Raw genomic sequence first — 18,995 nt, 5'->3', positions numbered from 1 at the left:
TCTTTATTCTCAGTCTGGCTTTCTGCCTCCCAGTGGGTGATTGACTGCCTGCCTCTAAGTGATGTTCCGCCTCCTTTCTGTACAAGCCTGGCTCCCCCGGCCAATCAATGGTAGGAAAGAACAAGTGAGCAGCGCAAGCCTTTATGGAAATGAGATGCAAACTGCAGTACACAAAGAGCGAAAAATGTTCAGCAGTAATGGACCCAATGGATTCCTTCTACTGTAAAATAGAGACCCCAAAAGCTCATCGCAAGAGCCATTTCTAACATCAGTCTTTGACACAAATAACCTGACCCTGGAAATCACACATGCCTCATGTATCCACATTCATGTATTTATTCAGTAGACTTTATCAAGCACCTACCAGGTGCCAGGTGTGATCCTAGGTGCTGGAGACAGGATGATGAATAAAAGGCCTTTTCCTTAAGGCACTTTCTTTCTTTTTTAACATCTTTATTGGAGTAAAATTGCTGTACAATGGTGTGTTAATTTCTGCTTTATAACAAAGTGAATCAGCTATACATATACATATATCCCCATATCTCTTCCCTCTTGCGTCTCCCTTCCACCCTCCCTATCCCACCCCTCTAGATGGAGGCAAAGCACTGAGCTGATCTCCCTGTGCTATGCAGCTGCTTCCCACCAGCTATCTATTTTATATTTGGTAGTGTATATATGTCCATGCCACTCTCTCACTTCGTCCCAGCTTACCCTTCCCCCTCCCTGTGTCCTCAAGTCCATTCTCTATGTCTGCATCTTTATTCCTGCCCTGCCCCTAGGTTCTTCAGAACCTTTTTGTTTTTTGTTTTTTTAGATTCCATATATATGTGTTAGCATACTGTATTTGTTTTTCTCTTTCTGACTTACTTCACTCTGTATGACAGTCTCTAGGTCCATCCACCTCACTCTAAATAACTCAATTTCGTTTCTTTTTATGGCTGAGTAGTATCCCATTATATATATGTAAGGTACTTTCTTTAAGGTTGAGAGAGCTTATGGCCCAGCCTGGTATTTTCCAAAGTAGGTTTCATGGAATACTAATCCTAAAGGATATTCAGCAGAAGTAAACAAAACCTAGGATGTCATGATGGAATTAGCTTGGGGGATGTGGGAATTAACTATGTGCAAAGAATATTATAGACTTGGCAAAGCCCTACAATAAAGAAAGCTGCTATTAGCATTTACAAAGTTGTTTGGCCGCAGAACCTTTATTCACATAATACCTTATACCATCCAGTGGAACTTGCGCTCCATCATTTGGAAAACTCAGGTCTCTTGCCCATAATGAATAAAACATTGAAGAATACCTTCACTGTTACAGAGGATGGGGTAAGAAGGGAATTTGAAAATCTACAAAACATGAGCTTTTCTTCAGACTTCTGCTGAGAGATGGACGGGAAGTCTGATGTCCTAGTCCCTTTGCACTTGCTGAGATGTTGAAAGAACTGTGGAGGTGACCCCGACCACATTGCTGTAAGAAAAGTCCTCACCAGCATCGACCTGAATAGTTCACCAAGAAAACTCATTTCTTGTCTGTAAGTTGTTTAAAGTAATGTGGTTGCCCTGGGATCACTGATCAAACTGAGGTGTGGGTCTGATTAACGCACACCTATGATGATGTGGCAGTTCTGGGGAGCCATAAGAGCTGTGACTTGACTTCCCGACTACATTGTATCCTTGGTGACAGTCACACTGTCTCTTCTTCAAAAATAAGGAGAATATGGGACTTCCCCAGTGGCGCAGTGCTTGAGAATCCACCTGCCAATGCAGGGGACAGGGTTCGAGCCCTGGTCTGGGAAGATCCCACGTGCCGCGGAGCAACTAAGCCCGTGTGTCACAACTACTGAGCCTGCACTCGAGAGCACACAAGCCACAACTACTGAAGCGTGCGCGCCTAGAGCCCGTGCACCGCAACAAAGAGTAGCCCCTGCTCACCGCAACTAGAGAAAGCCTGCATGCAGCAACGAAGACCCAACGCAGCCAAAAATAAAAATAAAATAAATTAAAAAAAAATAAGGAGAATATTTAGGCATCCTTCTAGTCCCTGGGAGCTCTGAGTCCAAGATCTGTTCATTACCAATTAACCTCTCCCTTCCCCCCTCTAACACACGGGGTTTGTCTCCAGTGTTTTTTTATTTACCCCCCTGTCTGCCAGTTCTAGTATAGCTACCATGACCCTGAGTTGCACAACCCGGAAGTGGTCTGGGCTGTTTACACTGGGGCTGTATCCCATAGAGACAGAATGTGAGTTTGAGCTGTTCATCAACCTCTTGTTTGCTGTTTCTGGGAACAGCTTTATTCCTGCCTTTCCTAAATATTGTTCTTGTTGTCACGCGACACGGCTTCTCCCTTGCCCCTAGCATCGCCTGCCTCCTCTCTCTGCCCAGACTTGCTTCAGAACAGTGGCAGTGGATAAGGAATAAAACCAGCTGTTCCTTTTAAGGGCTTCCTGCCTAAGCAGACTTGAGTAACCATATCCTTCTCAGTAAAGATTCAGCCCTTGCTTACCATATTTATGGATTTCATTTTTTGATATAGACATCTTAGTATGGATATGTTCAAGTTTGAATACACATGTACACAGAAAAATAAAAGTGTAGATATGGTTATGTATATACATATGTGTGCATATGTATGGATATGTATAAACATAGGGTGTAGAGTATTACGGTTTAAAAATATGGGCCAGGTTTGAATCTTGCCTCCGTCATTTATGGCTGGTTTTCTTGGCAAGTTACTTAACCTCTTTAATGTGGCTGTACCACCTCCTAGCCTGTACACTGAGGATAATAGTGTCTTTTTTTTTTTTTTTTTTTTTTTTTTTTTGCGGTACGCGGGCCTCTCCCTGTTGTGGCCTCTCCCGTTGTGGAGCACAGGCTCCGGACACACAGGCTCAGCGGCCATGGCTCACGGGCCCAGCCGCTCCGCGGCATGTGGGATCTTCCCGGACTGGGGCACGAACCCGTGTCCCCTGCATCGGCAGGTGGACTCTCAACCACTGAGCCACCAGGGAAGCCCCTGTAATAATAGTGTCTTTATATAGGTTTATTGCAGGTGTTAAATGAGATAACCTATTTATTTATTTACTTATTTATTTATTTTTAAATTTTTATTGGGGTATAGTTGATTTATAATGTTGTGTTAGTTTCACGTGTACAGCAAAGTGAATCTGTTATACATATACATATATCAACTCTTTTTTAGATTCTTTTCCCAAATAGGCCATTACAGAGTATTGAGTAGAGTTCCCTGTGCTATACAGTAGGTTTTTATTAGTTATCTATTTTATACACAGTAGTGTGTATATGTTAATCCCAATCTTCCAATTTATCCCTCCCCCTCTTTACCCCCGATAACCATAAGTTTATTTTCTACATCTATAAGTCTCTTCCTGTTTTGTAGGTAAGTTCATTTGTAGCCTTTTTTTTTTTTTTAAGATTCCACTTATAAGTGATCTCATATGATATGTCTTTCTCTGTCTGACTTACTTCACTCAGTATGACAATCTCTAGGTGGTCCAGTGGTTAAGACTCCACGCTTTCACTGCAGGGGCACAGGTTCGATCCCTGGTCGGGGAACTAAGATCCTGTATGCTGCGCGGCATGGCCAAAAAAAAAAAGTAACCTATTAAAAATAGTATAATGCTTTGCAAAAAGGGAGCACTCAGGAAATTAAAGTCATCTTCTACTCCTCTCCTTTCTGCTATTTTTCCCACTAGCACACGTTTCACAAGGGATTAAGAAGGAGAAGTATTGGGTGTTCTATCTATAGTAGGATGGAAGTTACATGGTCCTCTTGAGGCCCACTCCACCTTGGTCCACAGTCCTATCCTATTCATCTGTTACTCTGTGTCAGGGAAAAAATATTCCTAAAGATTCACCATATGTTTATTTCTTTGAGACTTGCTTTCTCCCCTTGCTTTTATCATGCATCTGCCTTCCAGCCTTAGGGTGAAATGCCTTCCACATGCTGTGCCTACGTTTGTCCATGTTTGAAATATGGCTGGTGGTAGATTCTTGCAGGGGGTTGAGGGGATGGTGTCTTTCAGAGTAGGTGATTCTGGGTCAATGATGTTGTCTCCCAAACATGAGACGTTGCTCACGACCATCTGTTGTGATTCAAGGGTAGAGCCAGCCAGGAATCCTCAGGCAAAAAGAAGTTCCCCTTCATCTTGTTCTAGCTTGCAGAACTGGAGAAGGCAATTCTAATGAGGGCTAGCCTGCGTGAAGCTGCCGCCAGCTTAGGGCTTAGTGAACCATAGGACGTGTCATTATAAATGCATTACCCTCGCTCAAACTGACATCTGCTCTTGGCCATCTGCCTTTGGTAGAAGGAAACTCTGGCTTCTGCCTGGCATCAGTGAACCTGGATGTGAAGACAGTAACACTCACTCTGGAAGCTCTTGGCAAAGGGGCGGGTGTGGTTGACCAAGACCCTCTTATAGCCCTGACACACTCTGACTCAGAAAGAAGGTTTTAAAAGTGTTGAGGATTGAGGAGCAGGTGGGATCGTTTGTAGAATTCTTAGGTCTGGGGAAATCCAGATTGGATTTTTAGGGTATAGCTTAAGTTTTATTGTTTTTAACTTAGACATTCTAATACTTTGATATAATATTTGCTGAGTTCTATTGCCAAGTACATTTAGATGCATTGTTAAATTATATTTTTAGTACCCAATGCTAATAAAAAAATAAGATCTATTCAGCTCATATTCCAGTGTTTGAAATAACCCAGAAGCAGCTGTCCTTCAAGGGTTTCCAGCACAGTTGTTGAGGATAATGGCAACTTGAGGCTCTTCCAAGATGCTAGAGTTTGGGTTTTGTTCCCTTTGCCTATAGATGTAGAATTTCTATTTCTGGAAGACAAGCAGCAGGAGGTGAGGTATGTCCTAGTGAAAAAGGTGTCTGAAGAGGAGGTATTAGAAAAAAGAGATCAGGAAATCTAGAAGCAAGGGGGAGGAACCCAGAATGCCATGATATAAGCAAGAACTGACTGCTTAAAATTCCATATACGTGTGGGCCTCTGGAGGAGACATTATTACTCACCCCCTTTGCTCCCTTAGCCATCTGTATTTTAGCTACATGTGATGGTTTTAAAAAAAATTTTATTGGAGTATAGTTGATTTACAATGTTGTGTTAGTTTCAGGTGTATGGCAAAGGGAATCATATATATATATATATATATATATATATAAAAATATAATCTCCATTCTTTTTCAGATTCTTTTCCCATATAGGTTATTATAGAATGTTGAGTAGAGTTCCCTGTGCTATACAGTAGGTCCTTGTTAGTTATCTATTTTATACATAGTAGTGTGTATATGTTAATCCCAATCTCCTAATTTATCACTTCCCCCCCACGTTTCCCCTTTCGTAACCATAAGTTTGATTTCGAGATCTGTGAGTCTGTTTCTGTTTTGTAGAAAAGTTCATTTGTATCATTTTGATTAGATTCCACATATAAGTGGTATCATGTGATATTTATCTTTGTCTGACTTACTTAGTTTGATAATCTCTAGGTCCATCCATGTTGCTGCAAATGGCATTACTTCATTCCTTTTTATGGATGAGTAGTATTCCATTGTATATATGTACCACATCTTCTTTATCTATTGATGGTTTTTTATTCTACAGAGAATAATGGTAATATCTCAACAAACACGCGATTTTTCTTCGAAAGCGCTTTATGCTCATTGCCTCTTTAACTGCAGTGACATTAACAACCCTAACAATCTACATCCATTCTCTTGAGGTTTAGGGGAAATGCCACAGCAAGGTGTCTTGTCTATGATTGTCCAGCAGCATACAAGAGAGACAGATTTGGTATTAAAATTTGGGTGGTCTGATTACCAAGTGTGTTCATTTCACCAATGCTGCATTCTTAATCTGTAAAGTCAAAGTTGTGAACTCTCTAGAATCAAAATACTGTGTTGGAAAGAATAAGACTTTGGCCCCAGAAAGAGCTGGCTTCTAATCTTTCTTCTTTCACCTGAAAACTGTGCCACCTGGGACAATTTATTTGCCCTCTCTGTTCCTCAGTTTCCTCATCTGTGAAATGAAAAAAATGATACTTCCTTTGAAGGGTGGCTCTGAGGATTCAGTGAGCTGGTATGTTTGAAAGGTTCAGCTCCATTTCCGTGGGGGCTGGGACCCAGGGAGAGAGGAGAATGCACGAGGAGTGACAGTGTGGGGCAGAGTGAAGAGGGGAAGGAAGTGAAAAACTGATTTTTGCTTCCCTACCCCTCCCCAATGTACTAGTGTCAACAAACTAGATTTCTAGGGAATCCATTGTAAGTTTTATCACTGCTGATACCCAAAAGGGGGTGATGGAGGCGTTGACTTTCCAGCTATCATTACCTCGTTAACAAGAGGAGCTGTGAGCAGGGAAAGACCAAGGTCACTGAAGTTGGGAATCCAGCCAGGCTGGGACTGAGGGTCATGGTGATGGGATGGTTCTCAAAGGCTCAGGAGGAGATATTGAGTCACCAAGGGCCCCAGTAACCATTCCATCACCCTGACTCACAGCATTCCTGTCTGGGATTTGCCTGGCGTCTGTCATTGGCCGCATGGAGTGGGTGGTCAGACCTTCAGGTGGTTAGGGATGTTGTGTGTTAGAAATCAATTCAGGGAGTTGAGATAGCACGAGAGGAGGCGGGGGAATGAGTGGGGATGAGAGTGGAGCCCAAGGTGCCCTAGCTGCAGGACTCTCTGATTCCTACATCTTTTTTCTCCCTTTGGTCTTAGATGGTTTATAACATGCAGGACAGTAAAACACTCAGTAGAAATTTTCATTAAATGTGGTTAGAGGGGAGGGCTGTGGGGTTTTTGGTGGGTGCAAAGGCAGACCCTAACATCACGGAGGAGCGGGCGTGAGATGAAAACGCCTTTCTTTGCCACCTGCTGGGGTGGCCTGTGGTTTGACAACTGACATTTCCACTGTATATGGAACAGTCTGACTCATGTTTTCATCAAGAATTCTCTGACCTTTTTCAGATTTATCTTAACTACTATCATGTCAACATATTTCCTTAAAACCTAGTGTTGAAAGCGTGCCACTTGGAGACGATGCTAAGGAGACACAGTTGCTCCCTCTACCATTCTGTGAAGTTAACCCCCTGCTGTTTGAGGGATTAAGTGTTCTCCGTCTTGTCAGCAGTAGAAATACTCAGTGTTGGAGAGCCTGAAAGCAAGCTCCTGGCTGATGAGGGGCTGTGAGGATAATGCTGGCGGCCGCGATGACAGCCAGCTCTCTCTCACTCATTTGTTCATTTGTTCACCACATCTATGAAAGCCAAACCTGGGCCAGTCGGTCAGCATTGTTTTCATTGCCTTGGTATTTGCATGGATAAAACAGGACTGAGCGGTTAAGTGTCTTAGGTTTTCCAACGTGAATTCAGGAAAAACCAGAGCTGGACCAATATAACTCAACTCTTTTGCGGGCCTCTCACTGTTGTGGCGTCTCCCGCCGCGGAGCACAGGCTCCAGACACGCAGGCCCAGCGGCCACGGCTCACGGGCCCAGCCGCTCCGCGGCATGCGGGATCCTCCCGGACCGGGGCACGAACCCGCCTCCCCTGCATCGGCAGGTGGACTCTCAACCACTGCGCCACCAGGGAAGCCCCAACTCTTCACTCTGGATAGGAGATACCAGGATGGCTGCCCCAAGTGTGGCTGCCCCAAGTGTGGCAGCTTAGGAATGGCTTGGGCAAAGCCTATGATACCAAAGTACTCTGCATCTCTTTTTTTATTTGTTTACCCTGATTTTAAAAAGAGGGGAGAGAAGCAGTTGCACATATAGGATAATGATGCAGCAGTTTAAAATCACTTTTGAAGATTACTTAAGGTCAAGAGAAAATGTGATTAAAGTAAAGAAGAAGAGCAGTTTCTTTGCTTTTAAAAAATATTTATTTATTTATTTGGCTGCACCGGGTCTTAACTGCATCACGTGGGATCTTCGTTGCCACGTGTGGGATCTTTAGTTGGGACCTGTGGAATCTACTTCCCTGAGCAGGGGTTGAACCCAGACTCCCTGAATTGGGAGTGCGGAGTCTTAACTGCTGGACCACCAGGGAAGTCCCGAAGCAGCACAGTTTCTTTTCTTTTTTTTTTTTTTAACATCTTTATTGGAGTATAATTGCTTTACAACGTTGTGTTAGTTTCTGCTGTATGACAAAGTGAATCAGCTATACATATACATATTTCCCCATATCCCCTCCGTCTTGCGTCTCCCTCCCACCCTCCCTATCCCACCCCTCTAGGTGGTCACAAAGCACCGAGCTGATAAAAAAAAAAAATAATAATAATAGGTTACCAGCTTTGAGAGGCAAGAAGATAATCTACACATCTAGCATTTTCTACATGTGGATATGTATGTCCACTGAAAGAAAACAATTGAAAGATAGACAATATAATATTAAGGTTATTTCTGAATACTTCTTACTCCTTTATGTATGATCTTATTGTTTGAAGCTTTCACAAGGAATCTTTTACATTAAAATATGGAGTGTTTTATATAGAAAAAAGTAAATATTTTGTCCAATGGAAGAGTTAGAGGTGAATGAATGCATACAGTGCCTGGAACTTTGTAAGTTCAATTTTGCTGTGTGATTATGGGCATGTGCTTGACCTTTTGGTGCCTTGGTTGATCCCAAAGTGGTGCTCTGTGTGTCCTTGGTGCTCAGTTTGCGCTTATTTCCTGGGAAGCACTGACAGGATAAAACTCATTTGCAGCTTAATAACTCTTTGTTCTCAAACATGGAAGGCAAAGTAACAGTTGCTCAACTACAGCAGCCCCTGAAACTAGAGGTTGTCCTGGCCTGTTTCCAGGCTAAGGAAGCAACAGGCTGTTCACCCCCTCTCTAAACCTGGAATTCTGTGGGCCTCCCTTCCCACTCAGAATTCCCTAAAAAACGTCTTTGGCATTTCTCTTTGCTTCTTCCCTACTTAGCTCTTTTCATCACTGGTAAAGTGAAGAGGTTAGAGTAGCTTATTTTAGATTACAAGGAAATGTATTACCTACCTCACTGGGTCATCTTGAAAATTAAATTGCGTAAACAATATAAAAGCCCTTTAGCTAAACAAATGCTAACATGATTTAGCATGCATATAGGAAAACATTCAGTAGCTTCTCCTGCTGTTGATATTTCTTTAAATCCTAGTTTCTGGAACTGACCTTTAGCATCATATTGAAATCCCCTGAAATTTGTACAGCTGAAGCCAAATGACCAATGTGCCCTTTGTCCATTTAATTCTGATAAATGGAGAAGGAAAAGTCCAAGAGATCACTTTTGTCTGCTTATTGTATTTTCAAACCTCTTCAGCTGATCAACTTTAAATATTTCTCATAGAATATTTCACTTACCTGTTTGTTTCTTACATGTATGTTTTATTTGTTTTTGTTTTTGTTTTTGTTTTGTGGTACGCGTGCCTCTCACTGTCGTGGCCTCTCCCGTTGCGGAGCACAGGCTCCGGACGCGCAGGCTCAGCGGCCGTGGCTCACGGGCCCAGCCGCTCCGCGGCATGTGGGATCTTCCCGGACTGGGACACGAACCCGTGTCCCCCGCATCGGCAGGCGGACTCCCAACCACTGCGCCACCAGGGAAGCCCACATGTATGTTTTGGGGGCACTTTCCTGTCTCTGTTCCAGCGAGGGGAGAAGGAAGGGTGATGGACTTACCAGACCAGAGGAGCCAAGTCAACAAAAGCATTAAAACCGTCCCCTCTTCCATCACTTCCGTACTCCTGAGAAGTGGTCTTATCTTGGCAAATAGATTTTCATTTGTGACTTTACTTAAACCCCCTTAACCCTGCAAGTCCTGTAGATTTGGTGCTAATGTCCCTGCGTGACCATCCACTTGTTCTCATAGCATCCTACATGTCCTCATCACAGTGAGTGATCGTGTGCTTGTGGGATCCTTTATCCAATGTCTACTCCTCTACAAAACTGTGAGTTCCATGGGGCTGGTAATGGTGTCTGTTCTCTCCACTGTATCCCAGTACCCAGCCTCCTACCTGGGATGTAGCAGACACTCAAGAAATACTTGTGGGGTGAAACAATGAATTCATCAGTTCACCCACACCCTTAGCACTGTGCTCAGTGAGAAAGCTGAGGACCAGAGTGGTTAAGTGACTGGCTGTGGGTTAACCTTTCTTTTGAGAAGACACAGTTCATTAATTCCCTGTGGATACTGTAACATCTTACTACAGACTTAGTGACTTAAAACAGCGCAAGTGTATTTTCGTACCATTCTGGAGCTCAGGGGTCTGAAATGAGTCTTAGGAAGCCAAAATCTAGGTGATGGCAGGCCTGTGTTCCTTCAGGATGCTCTAAGGGAGAATCTGTTTCCTTGCCTCATTCAGCTTCTAGAGGCTGCCTGCGTTCTTTGGATGGTGGTCCCTTCTTCCATCTTGAAAACACATCACTCCTGTCTGTCCAGTGCTTCTGTCCTCGCGCCTCTGTTTCTGACTCTGACCCTCCTGCCTCCCTCTTATAAGGATCCTTGGGATTACCTTGGTCCCACCTGGACAAGCCAGCATTCTCTACCCATTTCAAGAACCTTAAATTAGTCACATCTGCAAAATTCCTTTTGTCCTGTAAGGTAACATTTTCATGGGTCCTGGAGGTAAGGATATGGATATCTTTGGGGCTACCACACAGAGTCCTTGGAAAGGAGCCAGCTGGCTGACTTGGCAGACAGCACAGGAATGGGTTTCCCTGGGATCATTCCCTTTGGCTAAGATGATACAATACTCTGGACCTTACATATAAAATTATTGTAACACGTTAGGGAGGGCAGAGGTGGGCTTGCTCATTGAAATAAAGAGAAATGCCATTTTAGGGAATTAATGCCCCAGGTAAAGGGAGGCCCGCAGTATTGGACTAGCCACCTGCTTAGGGAAAACAGGCTTTGCCCTCTACCGGAGTAGAGCAGACCTTACTTGGCCTCCCATATTTTATTGCAAGGCTTATAAAAGCTGCAAACAACGTTTATTCTGTCAGTGTCCCCCAAGAGTCATTAGTACTTGTAAATTCTTAGAAAACCTAGAAGGATGGAGTGCTTGCCCTCGGGTGGGCAGGGGGAGGGGTAAGACATGAGCCACACCCCGCAGGCATATTAGATGTTCAGAGAGCGGAAAAATCATACAGCTGGACGAGGCAGGGGCTGGTGCCAAGGAATTGAGGCCCAAGTTGGGTAACCTGGACCAAAGACCCTTCACCATGGGAGGGAAAGTGCCCCGGTTCTGATATCAGCAAATTATGGGGCGGAGCCAGCTCTCCTGGCTCAGCTCCGAGCTGGACCACTGGACGGAAATATTTGACTGTTGAAGGGAGGGTAGCTCTAGAGTGGAGGCTGGTTCTTTCGACAAGTATTTATCCAGCACCTCTTGCATTCCAGGCCCTTCCCTAGCTGCGGTGAACAAGTTAGGTATTGTTCCTACCAGCTTACGGTCACGTAAGGGAGACAGATGATATGCAAGTAAATGGAAACATAGAAAGGGATTATAAATTGTGTAAGGGCGATGAAAGGAAACAATTGGGATACCGTGATAGAGAATACTATGGAAGGAGGGGCAGAGGCACAAACTTCAGACGAGAAAGTCAGCGAGGATCGTTCTGAACACGTGTTATTTACACTAAGGCCCAACGTTTTGACAGAGGCAGTGGGGAAAGCAAATGTGAAGGCCCTGGGATGAGCAAGACCTTGATGGTTTTGAGAAATAAAAGGTGGGAAATAGTGCCAAGGAAAGGTTGCAGGGCTCAGGAGAGAGCAGCTCTCAAAGGCCTTGGGGGCCATAGCAGAGCATTTAGGGTTTGCTCCAAATGCAGTGGGGAAACAACCTAAGCATTTAATTAATTAATTTATTTTTTATTTGTTTGGTTGCACCAGGTCTTAGTTTTGTCAGGCAGGCTCCTTAGTTGCAGCTCGCAGGCTCCTTAGTTACAGCTCCCTGGCTCCTTGGTTGCAGCACGTGAACTCTTAGTTGCAGCATGCATGTGGGATCTAATTCCCCGACCAGGGATTGAGCCCAGTTCCCCTGCATTGGGAGTGTGGAGTCTTCTTAACCACTGTGCCACCAGGAAAGTCCCAACATGAATATTTTATGTAGGGAGTTGATATGTGGTACATTCAGAAACTTAGATCCTTGAGAAATATGGATGTCAATAGTGTTTTTCTTCTTAAGCTACTAGTTATCGACTGTTCATTATATGCTGGGCACTGTGTTAAGCTCTTTATATACATAATCTTATCTAGTCCTTTCAGCTGGCTTCTGAGTTAGATAAAATGTACTCATTTCATTGGATAATAAACTGAGACTGAGTGAGTAAAGTAACTTAGCCAAGGTCATACACCCAGTAAGTAGCAAAGGTGGGATTCCAAACCCAGGTCTGTCTGATTCCAATGCTTAAGGCTTTAAACACTTTTTTTCCTCTCACTAGTTTTTTAATATTAAAAAAATATGATAAAAATAACAACATTTTCTACATTAGCCATTTTAAGTATACAGTTCAGTGGCACAATATTTGTCCTTCTGTGTCTGGCTTCTTTTACTTAGCATGTTTGCAAGGTTCATCCATATTGTAATTTGTATCAGCATCTCGTTCTTTTTCATGGCTGAATAATATTCCACATTCAGAATACTATTTTATGCTTATACCATGTTTTGCTTATTCACTCATCTCTTGATGGACATTTGGGTTATTTCTACCTTTTGGCTGCTGTGAATAATGCTGCAGTGAGCACTGGTATATAAGTATCTGTTGGAGTTTCTGTTTTTGATTTTTGGGATATATGCCTGGGAGTAGAATTGCTGGGTCATAAAATAATTCAATGTTTAGCTTTTGAAGGAACTGCCAAACTGGTTTCTAGAGAAGCTGCATCATTTTACTCCCCTGAGCAACATACACGGGCTCCAGTTTCTCTACATCTTTGTCAATGCTTGTTATTTTCCTTTTTTTTTTTTCTTTTCTTGGATTATAGCCATCCTAGTACATGTAAGGTGTTATCTTGTTGTGGCTTTGATTTTCAATTCCCTAATGACTTGTGATGCTGAGCATCTTTTCATGTGTTTATTGGCCGTTTGTATATCTTCTTTGGAGAAGTGTCAGTTCATGTCATTTGCCCTTTTTTTTTTTTTTTTTTACGGTACACGGGCCTCTCACTGTTGTGGCCTCTGCCATTGCGGAGCACAGGCTCCGGACGCACAGGCTCAGCGGCCATGGCTCACGGGCCCAGCCTCTCCGCGGCATGTGGGATCTTCCCAGACCGGGGCACGAACCCATGTCCCCTGCATCGGCAGGCGGACTCTCAACCGCTGCGCCACCAGGGAAGCCCTGCCCTTTTAAAAATTGGGTTGTTTGTCTTTTTGTGGTTGAGTTGTAGGGGTCATTTACATATTCTGGATATTAAATCCTTATCAGACGTATGATTTCCAAATTTCCCTCCATTTTGTAGTTTGTCCTTTCACTTTCCTTTGCTGCACAAAAGTTTTTAATTTTGATAAATCCAATTTATCTGTTTTTCTTTTGTCGTTTTTGGTGTCACATCTAAGAATCCAAGATCATAACAAGTCTGAGATCATGGAGATTTACTCCTATGTTTTCTTCTACTTTCTTTTACTCTTAACCATTAAGTTCTCTTCTAGATTTTTTTAAAATAAATTTATTTATTTGTTTTTGGCTGCATTGGATCTGTTGCTCGGTGCAGGCTTTCTCTAGTTGCTGTGAGCGGGGGCTACTCTTCGTTGCGGTGCATGGGCTTCTCATTGCAGTGGCTTCTCTTGTCGCAAAGCATGGGCTCTAGGTGCACGCGCTTCAGTAGTTGTGGCGTGTGGGCTCAGTAGTTCTGGCTCTCAGGCTCTAGAGCACAGGCTCAGTAGTTGTGGTGCATGGGCTCAGTCGCTCTACGGCATGTGGGATCTTCCTGGACCAGGGATCAAACCCGTGTCCCCTGTGTTGGCAGGCGGATTCTTAACCAGTGCACCACCAGGGAAGTCCTCTCTTTTAGATTTTAGAAGTTATTCACTTCATCCAGCCAAGTTAGAAACATGAGAAGCTCAGCTAAGTAAGTCCTGGTGTCTGTCCTGGAGGGGCCCACAGAATAGAACGGGAAACAAAATCTCAGTAGTGACAATATCATGGTGGTCTATGCTGGTTGTTCCCAAATGCCAGTGTGAGGATCTTTGCTGCCCCACCAGTGTTTGTAGAAAAGAAAAGAGGAATTTTTTCATAAAACTACATGTATTCAATCTAAGGAACTGTCCCTTATTATGCAAGTGGTTCCTTTCTATGATGCTAGAATGTTCTTATGACAGAAGGTTGAGAGAAGATGGTGAGAGTTTCTTTAAATTGGTCTACTTGGCAAATTGAGGATGAACAGTTCTGTGTCAGACTTCCAAATTTAGGGGAGGAAAACAGAAAACTAAACTATGAAATTCAAGAGGTTAGAAGCCACCGCAGATATTAGGGTTGGTTTATATGGGCCTACAAGGCGTGTTGGGGATCCCTCCCTGGGGTTTTTAGGGAAGCCTGATTCACTTTCTTCCTCAAATATCTGACCTATTTCTGCTTCAATCGTCATCTTTGTGCAAAATTTTTAGGAATAGAGAGTTGGGGCAGGAAGAAGAGCAAATCAAAGCTAGGTCTGTTTCTTAGCCTGGATTCCTCCGGACAGCCTCTGACTGATTCCTTTTATAGTTTTTGCCAAATGATTTTTCTTTTTCATTACCTAAGGTATATTTTAAAAAAGACAGACAGAAAGAAATTCCACCCAGAAAGGAGCACTTTTTTTCTCATGGGAAAGAATGCTCAGTTGTTTTTAGGGACTGAATGAAGTTCTGCCAATGAGTTCACTCTTGTAAAACATTGAAATTCTCCCAAACATACTAATTAAGATGGTTTTTGTCTTTTCTATTGGTTTTAGCTTTGAAGATACCGTAAAAATGGCATGTTGCAAAATCGAGGAGCCAGGTTTGGAGGAAATGATGTGGTTCCTACTTGGCATTCAGCCTTGCACTTGATGGACCTAGTCTAGAGAGTGGTCACCAAACTTTTCTGATGGCCCAAGAGCCTGGGCTGTACTGTACAGTTGTGCAGTTTAATGGTTCCTTCTGGAATTGCGCAGTGCACAACCTGTGTAGCTGTAAACCTTGGCCTGATGTACCCCGGCAAAAACAGAAATGAGCACAGACACTCAGGAAATGTATGCTTGTTTATAAGTTATTTATGTGTATGTGTGTCAATCCATGTAGATTATATATGGATAAAACATGATTTCTTTTTTTTTGATTAAAAATTAAAAATGAATAGCAGTTTTAACAAATTTCATCTGCGCCCCAGTGGATGGTTCTGAACATCCTTCAGGCAGGGTGACACGTTTGTAGGGCAAGGTTGCTTCTTGGCAGTAAGGTACTTATGGGTCTTACCTGTTCCTGCCAGGCCCTCCATCTCACCTTCTGGTTTCTGTTTCAGAGTACACAGTCATTAATGAAGGCTGCCCCGGAGCTGAGTGGAACATCATGTGTCGGGAGTGTTGTGAATACGATCAGGTTAAATGTGCCTGCCCTGGAAAGAAAGAAGTGGTGGGTTATACCATCCCTTGCTGCAGGAACGAGGAGAATGAATGTGACTCCTGCCTGATTCACCCAGGTGAGTGTGCAATGGGAGACCTCAGGTTGCCTTCATGTTTTCTGAGGTCAGTAATAGGAGCACGCTGAACACTTGAATTCTGACAGGTAGACATCAGGAGGCTGTGATGCCATGATGATTAAAAGTGGCATAATTCAACCCACTCTAACTACAGGCAAAGGAATTGGAGGAGTTAGTACCCTTTTCAGTGTTAAGCTTATAATGCTGTAGATTTATCTACTTAGTCATTCATTTAACAAATAGACTGAGCAGCTCCTTTATACCATGACAGGTAGTGGGAATACAGTGATTTTTAAAAAGACACATTCCTGGCATTTCCAGAGCTTACAGCTTAGTGGGCGAGATGGAGGAGTAAACAGGTGGCTGTAATGCAGCCTGGCAGGTGCTGTGACAGAGAAGCATGGGTACCATGGGAGTCTGGATGCGGATGTGGGTGGATGACTTATTAGAGGAGGTGATATGTGTGCTGAAGATGGAAGCAGCAAACTGAAAAGCATGAAGGGGAGCCAGTCGAGAGGTCAGGCCATAGAGAATAGCATGTGATAAGGCCCTGTGGCAAGAGAAAGCATGGAGTTTAGGGAATTGCAAGTAGCTCAGTCTGCCTGGAGGTGTGTGTGTGTGTGTGTGTGTGTGTGTGATGAGAAACATGGAAAGAGATAGATCAAAGATTGAGAGAATACTCTGAAGGAGAGAACAGGGGGGCTCCAAGTCAAAGGGCTTTGAAGGCTATACTATGATGTTTAGGCTATATCCTGAAGATATTTGGTAACATTGGAGATCTTTTCATTAAAAAGGTAAAAGCTGGGCTTCCCTGGTGGCGCGGTGGTTGGGGGTCCGCCTGCCGATGCAGGGGACGCGGGTTTGTGCCCCGGTCCGGGGGGATCCCACATGCCGCGGAGCGTCTGGGCCCGTGGGCCATGGCCGCTGGGCCTGCGCATCTGGAGCCTGTGCTCCGCCGTGGCGGGAGGGGCCGCAGCGGTGGGAGGCCCGTGTACCGCAAAAAAAAAAAAACCTTTAAAAAGGTAAAAGCTGATTTTCTCTTCAAATGCAGTATGGAGAAAGGATTGGGAGAAGGCCACGATTGGAGGCAGGGGAGGAGTAATGGAGACCTTGATGAACAGAAGCCCTATGGATGGAGAGAGGTGGAGGGATTTGAGAGAGATTAGAGAGTGGAGTTGATGACAATTTGGGATTGGTAGGATGGGGGAGTGAAGGGAAGAGCAGAAGTCGAGGATGATGCTCTGGCCCTGAGTTGGATATTTGGGAGGTGGTCGCGGTAATATGAGAGCATCCTAGGGTGAGATGACACCTTCCCAGGTCATGGTGCCTATTCCTTTGCCTTTACATCAGGCTGGACCTGCCTTCTCCCAAACCCCCAATTCCCTGGCCCCACCGTAGAGGGGGCAGTGATTTTCCTTCTTCACTGAAGGGCCTGTCTGCCTGGAGCAGTGTGGACACTGAACTTCACTCTTAAGGTATTTCCAGCGTGATTAGCGACTCACTGAATGTTTTCTTGGTGCTTTCATATCCGCTGCCTTGTAAATCTGACTTTTTCCAGGGGAATCTGACCTTTTCTCTTCCAGGTCTGATCAAAAGGAGGAGGTAGAGAATTTCAAATATACTTTCCTCAGACTTAAGACTAAAAGGATGTCAAAAAAGTGCCTTGGGAACTTCTCTCATTTCTTCCTCTCCCCTTATTTTACAAACACAGAGAATGATGCTCATTATTACCAGGAACTTTCTTTCTTTCTTTTTTTTTTTTTGCAGTACGCGGGCCTCTCACTGTTGTGGCCTCTCCTGTTGCGGAGCACAGGCTCTGGACGCGCAAGCCCTCAGGAACTTTCTTTTGAGGAAAGCTATAGAAGAGGAGAGAAAACAGGGCTTAAGTATACAGGTGTTACATCTAAACCATCTTCCTTCTTGGAAGAGAGTAATGCTGAGCTTTAAAATAAAAGTGACCTCAGGGCTTCCCTGGTGGCGCAGTGGTTGAGAGTCCGCCTGCCGATGCAGGGGACACGGGTTCATGCCCCGGTCTGGGAAGATCCCACATGCCGCGGAGCGGCTGGGCCCGTGAGCCATGGCCGCTGAGCCTGTGCGTCCGGAGCCTGTGCTCCACAATGGGAGAAGCCACAACAGTGAGAGACCCGCGTACCGCAAAATAAATAAATAAATAAATAAAAATAGAAGTGACCTCAGTATAACCTTTGCACATTTGATCTAGAAAAGAAACCCACCGTTCCAATTCCCTGATGGTGAGAATGGTTTGTAGGGAAATAGTTGAGTAGTGCCTCCAAAGTTTCTAAGGAAATTCTGAGAGCTAAGCCAGGGTCTCCTGACTAGGGGTCCTTGGCAGGGATTCTGAAGTCTTTGAACAATTTTCAATATTTTCAAAAGCCTAGCGATTACTGTTGTTATGAGGGTGGGGCTTTGATTTAATGAGCTGGCATGAGGTCGTGGAATAAATAAGAGACCTTCATAGGCAGTGCTGTGCGCTTCCTACTGCATCATACAGAAGGGCATCAACGTCTGCCACACCTGCACCCAGCATCTTATTACATCAGACAGGAGGCACCCAATATTACCACGTCCAATGGTGCTAGGAAGGATCTTTCAGACTGAGTAGTGAAGAACTGTCCCATATCAACCATCTGGTTGCCCTGAAAGGAGAGGCCAGAGAAAGACTTTTTTAGAAAAAAAGATTTTCAAAAATAGTGAATTGGTGTCCTAGCAGTCCCTACTGGTGATCAAAGAGGTTTCTCTGTGTGTGTGTGTCATTATGAACGCAGGCATTTTAATTTATTTATATGATTTAATCCATTTCAGTCATTATTTATTTTAATGCACACAACTCATAACACTGGGTGCCCCTTTATGTCTTTCTGTGTTCTTCTGACATGACCACACTGTTTTTGAAGACTACTTGATTTCTCGCATGACAAGGTATTTTAACCTCTTCTTGTATATTTTCTGCCCCAGATCTGGAATCAGCCACTTCTCAAAAGAACTTTGGTCTGAGACCACGATCTGGTCACCTGAGGTGTGCCTTGCTATTGGACTGTCATTGTTACAAGGTTCTGTTTGTATGTTTTTTTAAGTGGATGGAGCTGGAAAACATGTATTTTTTAAAATGAATTTTTGCTGCTACTCAAGTTCAAATGTAATATTCCAAGGTTGTTAATTAATTTCTTTGATTTTATATTTGTATGTCTTTTCTCTCATGGGGAAAATCCTGTTTCCTGATAATATTAACTTAATCACCTACTTGCTTTATCTTATAATTGTACAAAACTACAACAGCACTATTGGTATTAGTAATAAGACCACTGATGATAGTGATTTTTATTCACCTTA

The 18,995-nt window shown here is 43.7% G+C and overlaps 1 protein-coding gene across 4 annotated transcripts in view; it reads left to right on the top strand.

Annotated features, from left to right (window-relative positions):
• PAMR1 (peptidase domain containing associated with muscle regeneration 1) overlaps positions 1 to 18,995 on the top strand; it is a 165,625-nt gene that overhangs the window by 100,190 nt on the left and 46,440 nt on the right. For 3 of the 4 annotated variants that reach the window (XM_082844020.1, XM_082844018.1, XM_082844017.1), the window contains one exon: positions 15,468 to 15,644. In XM_082844020.1, coding sequence (XP_082700146.1) covers positions 15,515 to 15,644 — 130 coding nt within the window. In that variant the 5' untranslated portion in view covers positions 15,468 to 15,514. Of the gene's footprint in view, positions 1 to 9,266; positions 9,377 to 15,467; positions 15,645 to 18,995 lie in introns of those variants that run through there. The other variant, XM_082844019.1, reaches the window with a different exon arrangement.

Source organism: Leucopleurus acutus (assembly GCF_964270905.1).
Source record: "Leucopleurus acutus genome assembly, chromosome: 8".
NCBI classification, from domain to species: domain Eukaryota; kingdom Metazoa; phylum Chordata; class Mammalia; order Artiodactyla; family Delphinidae; genus Leucopleurus; species Leucopleurus acutus.
The sequence above is the reverse complement of the archived record's forward strand: the minus strand, read 5'-3'. Positions and strand labels throughout refer to the sequence as shown.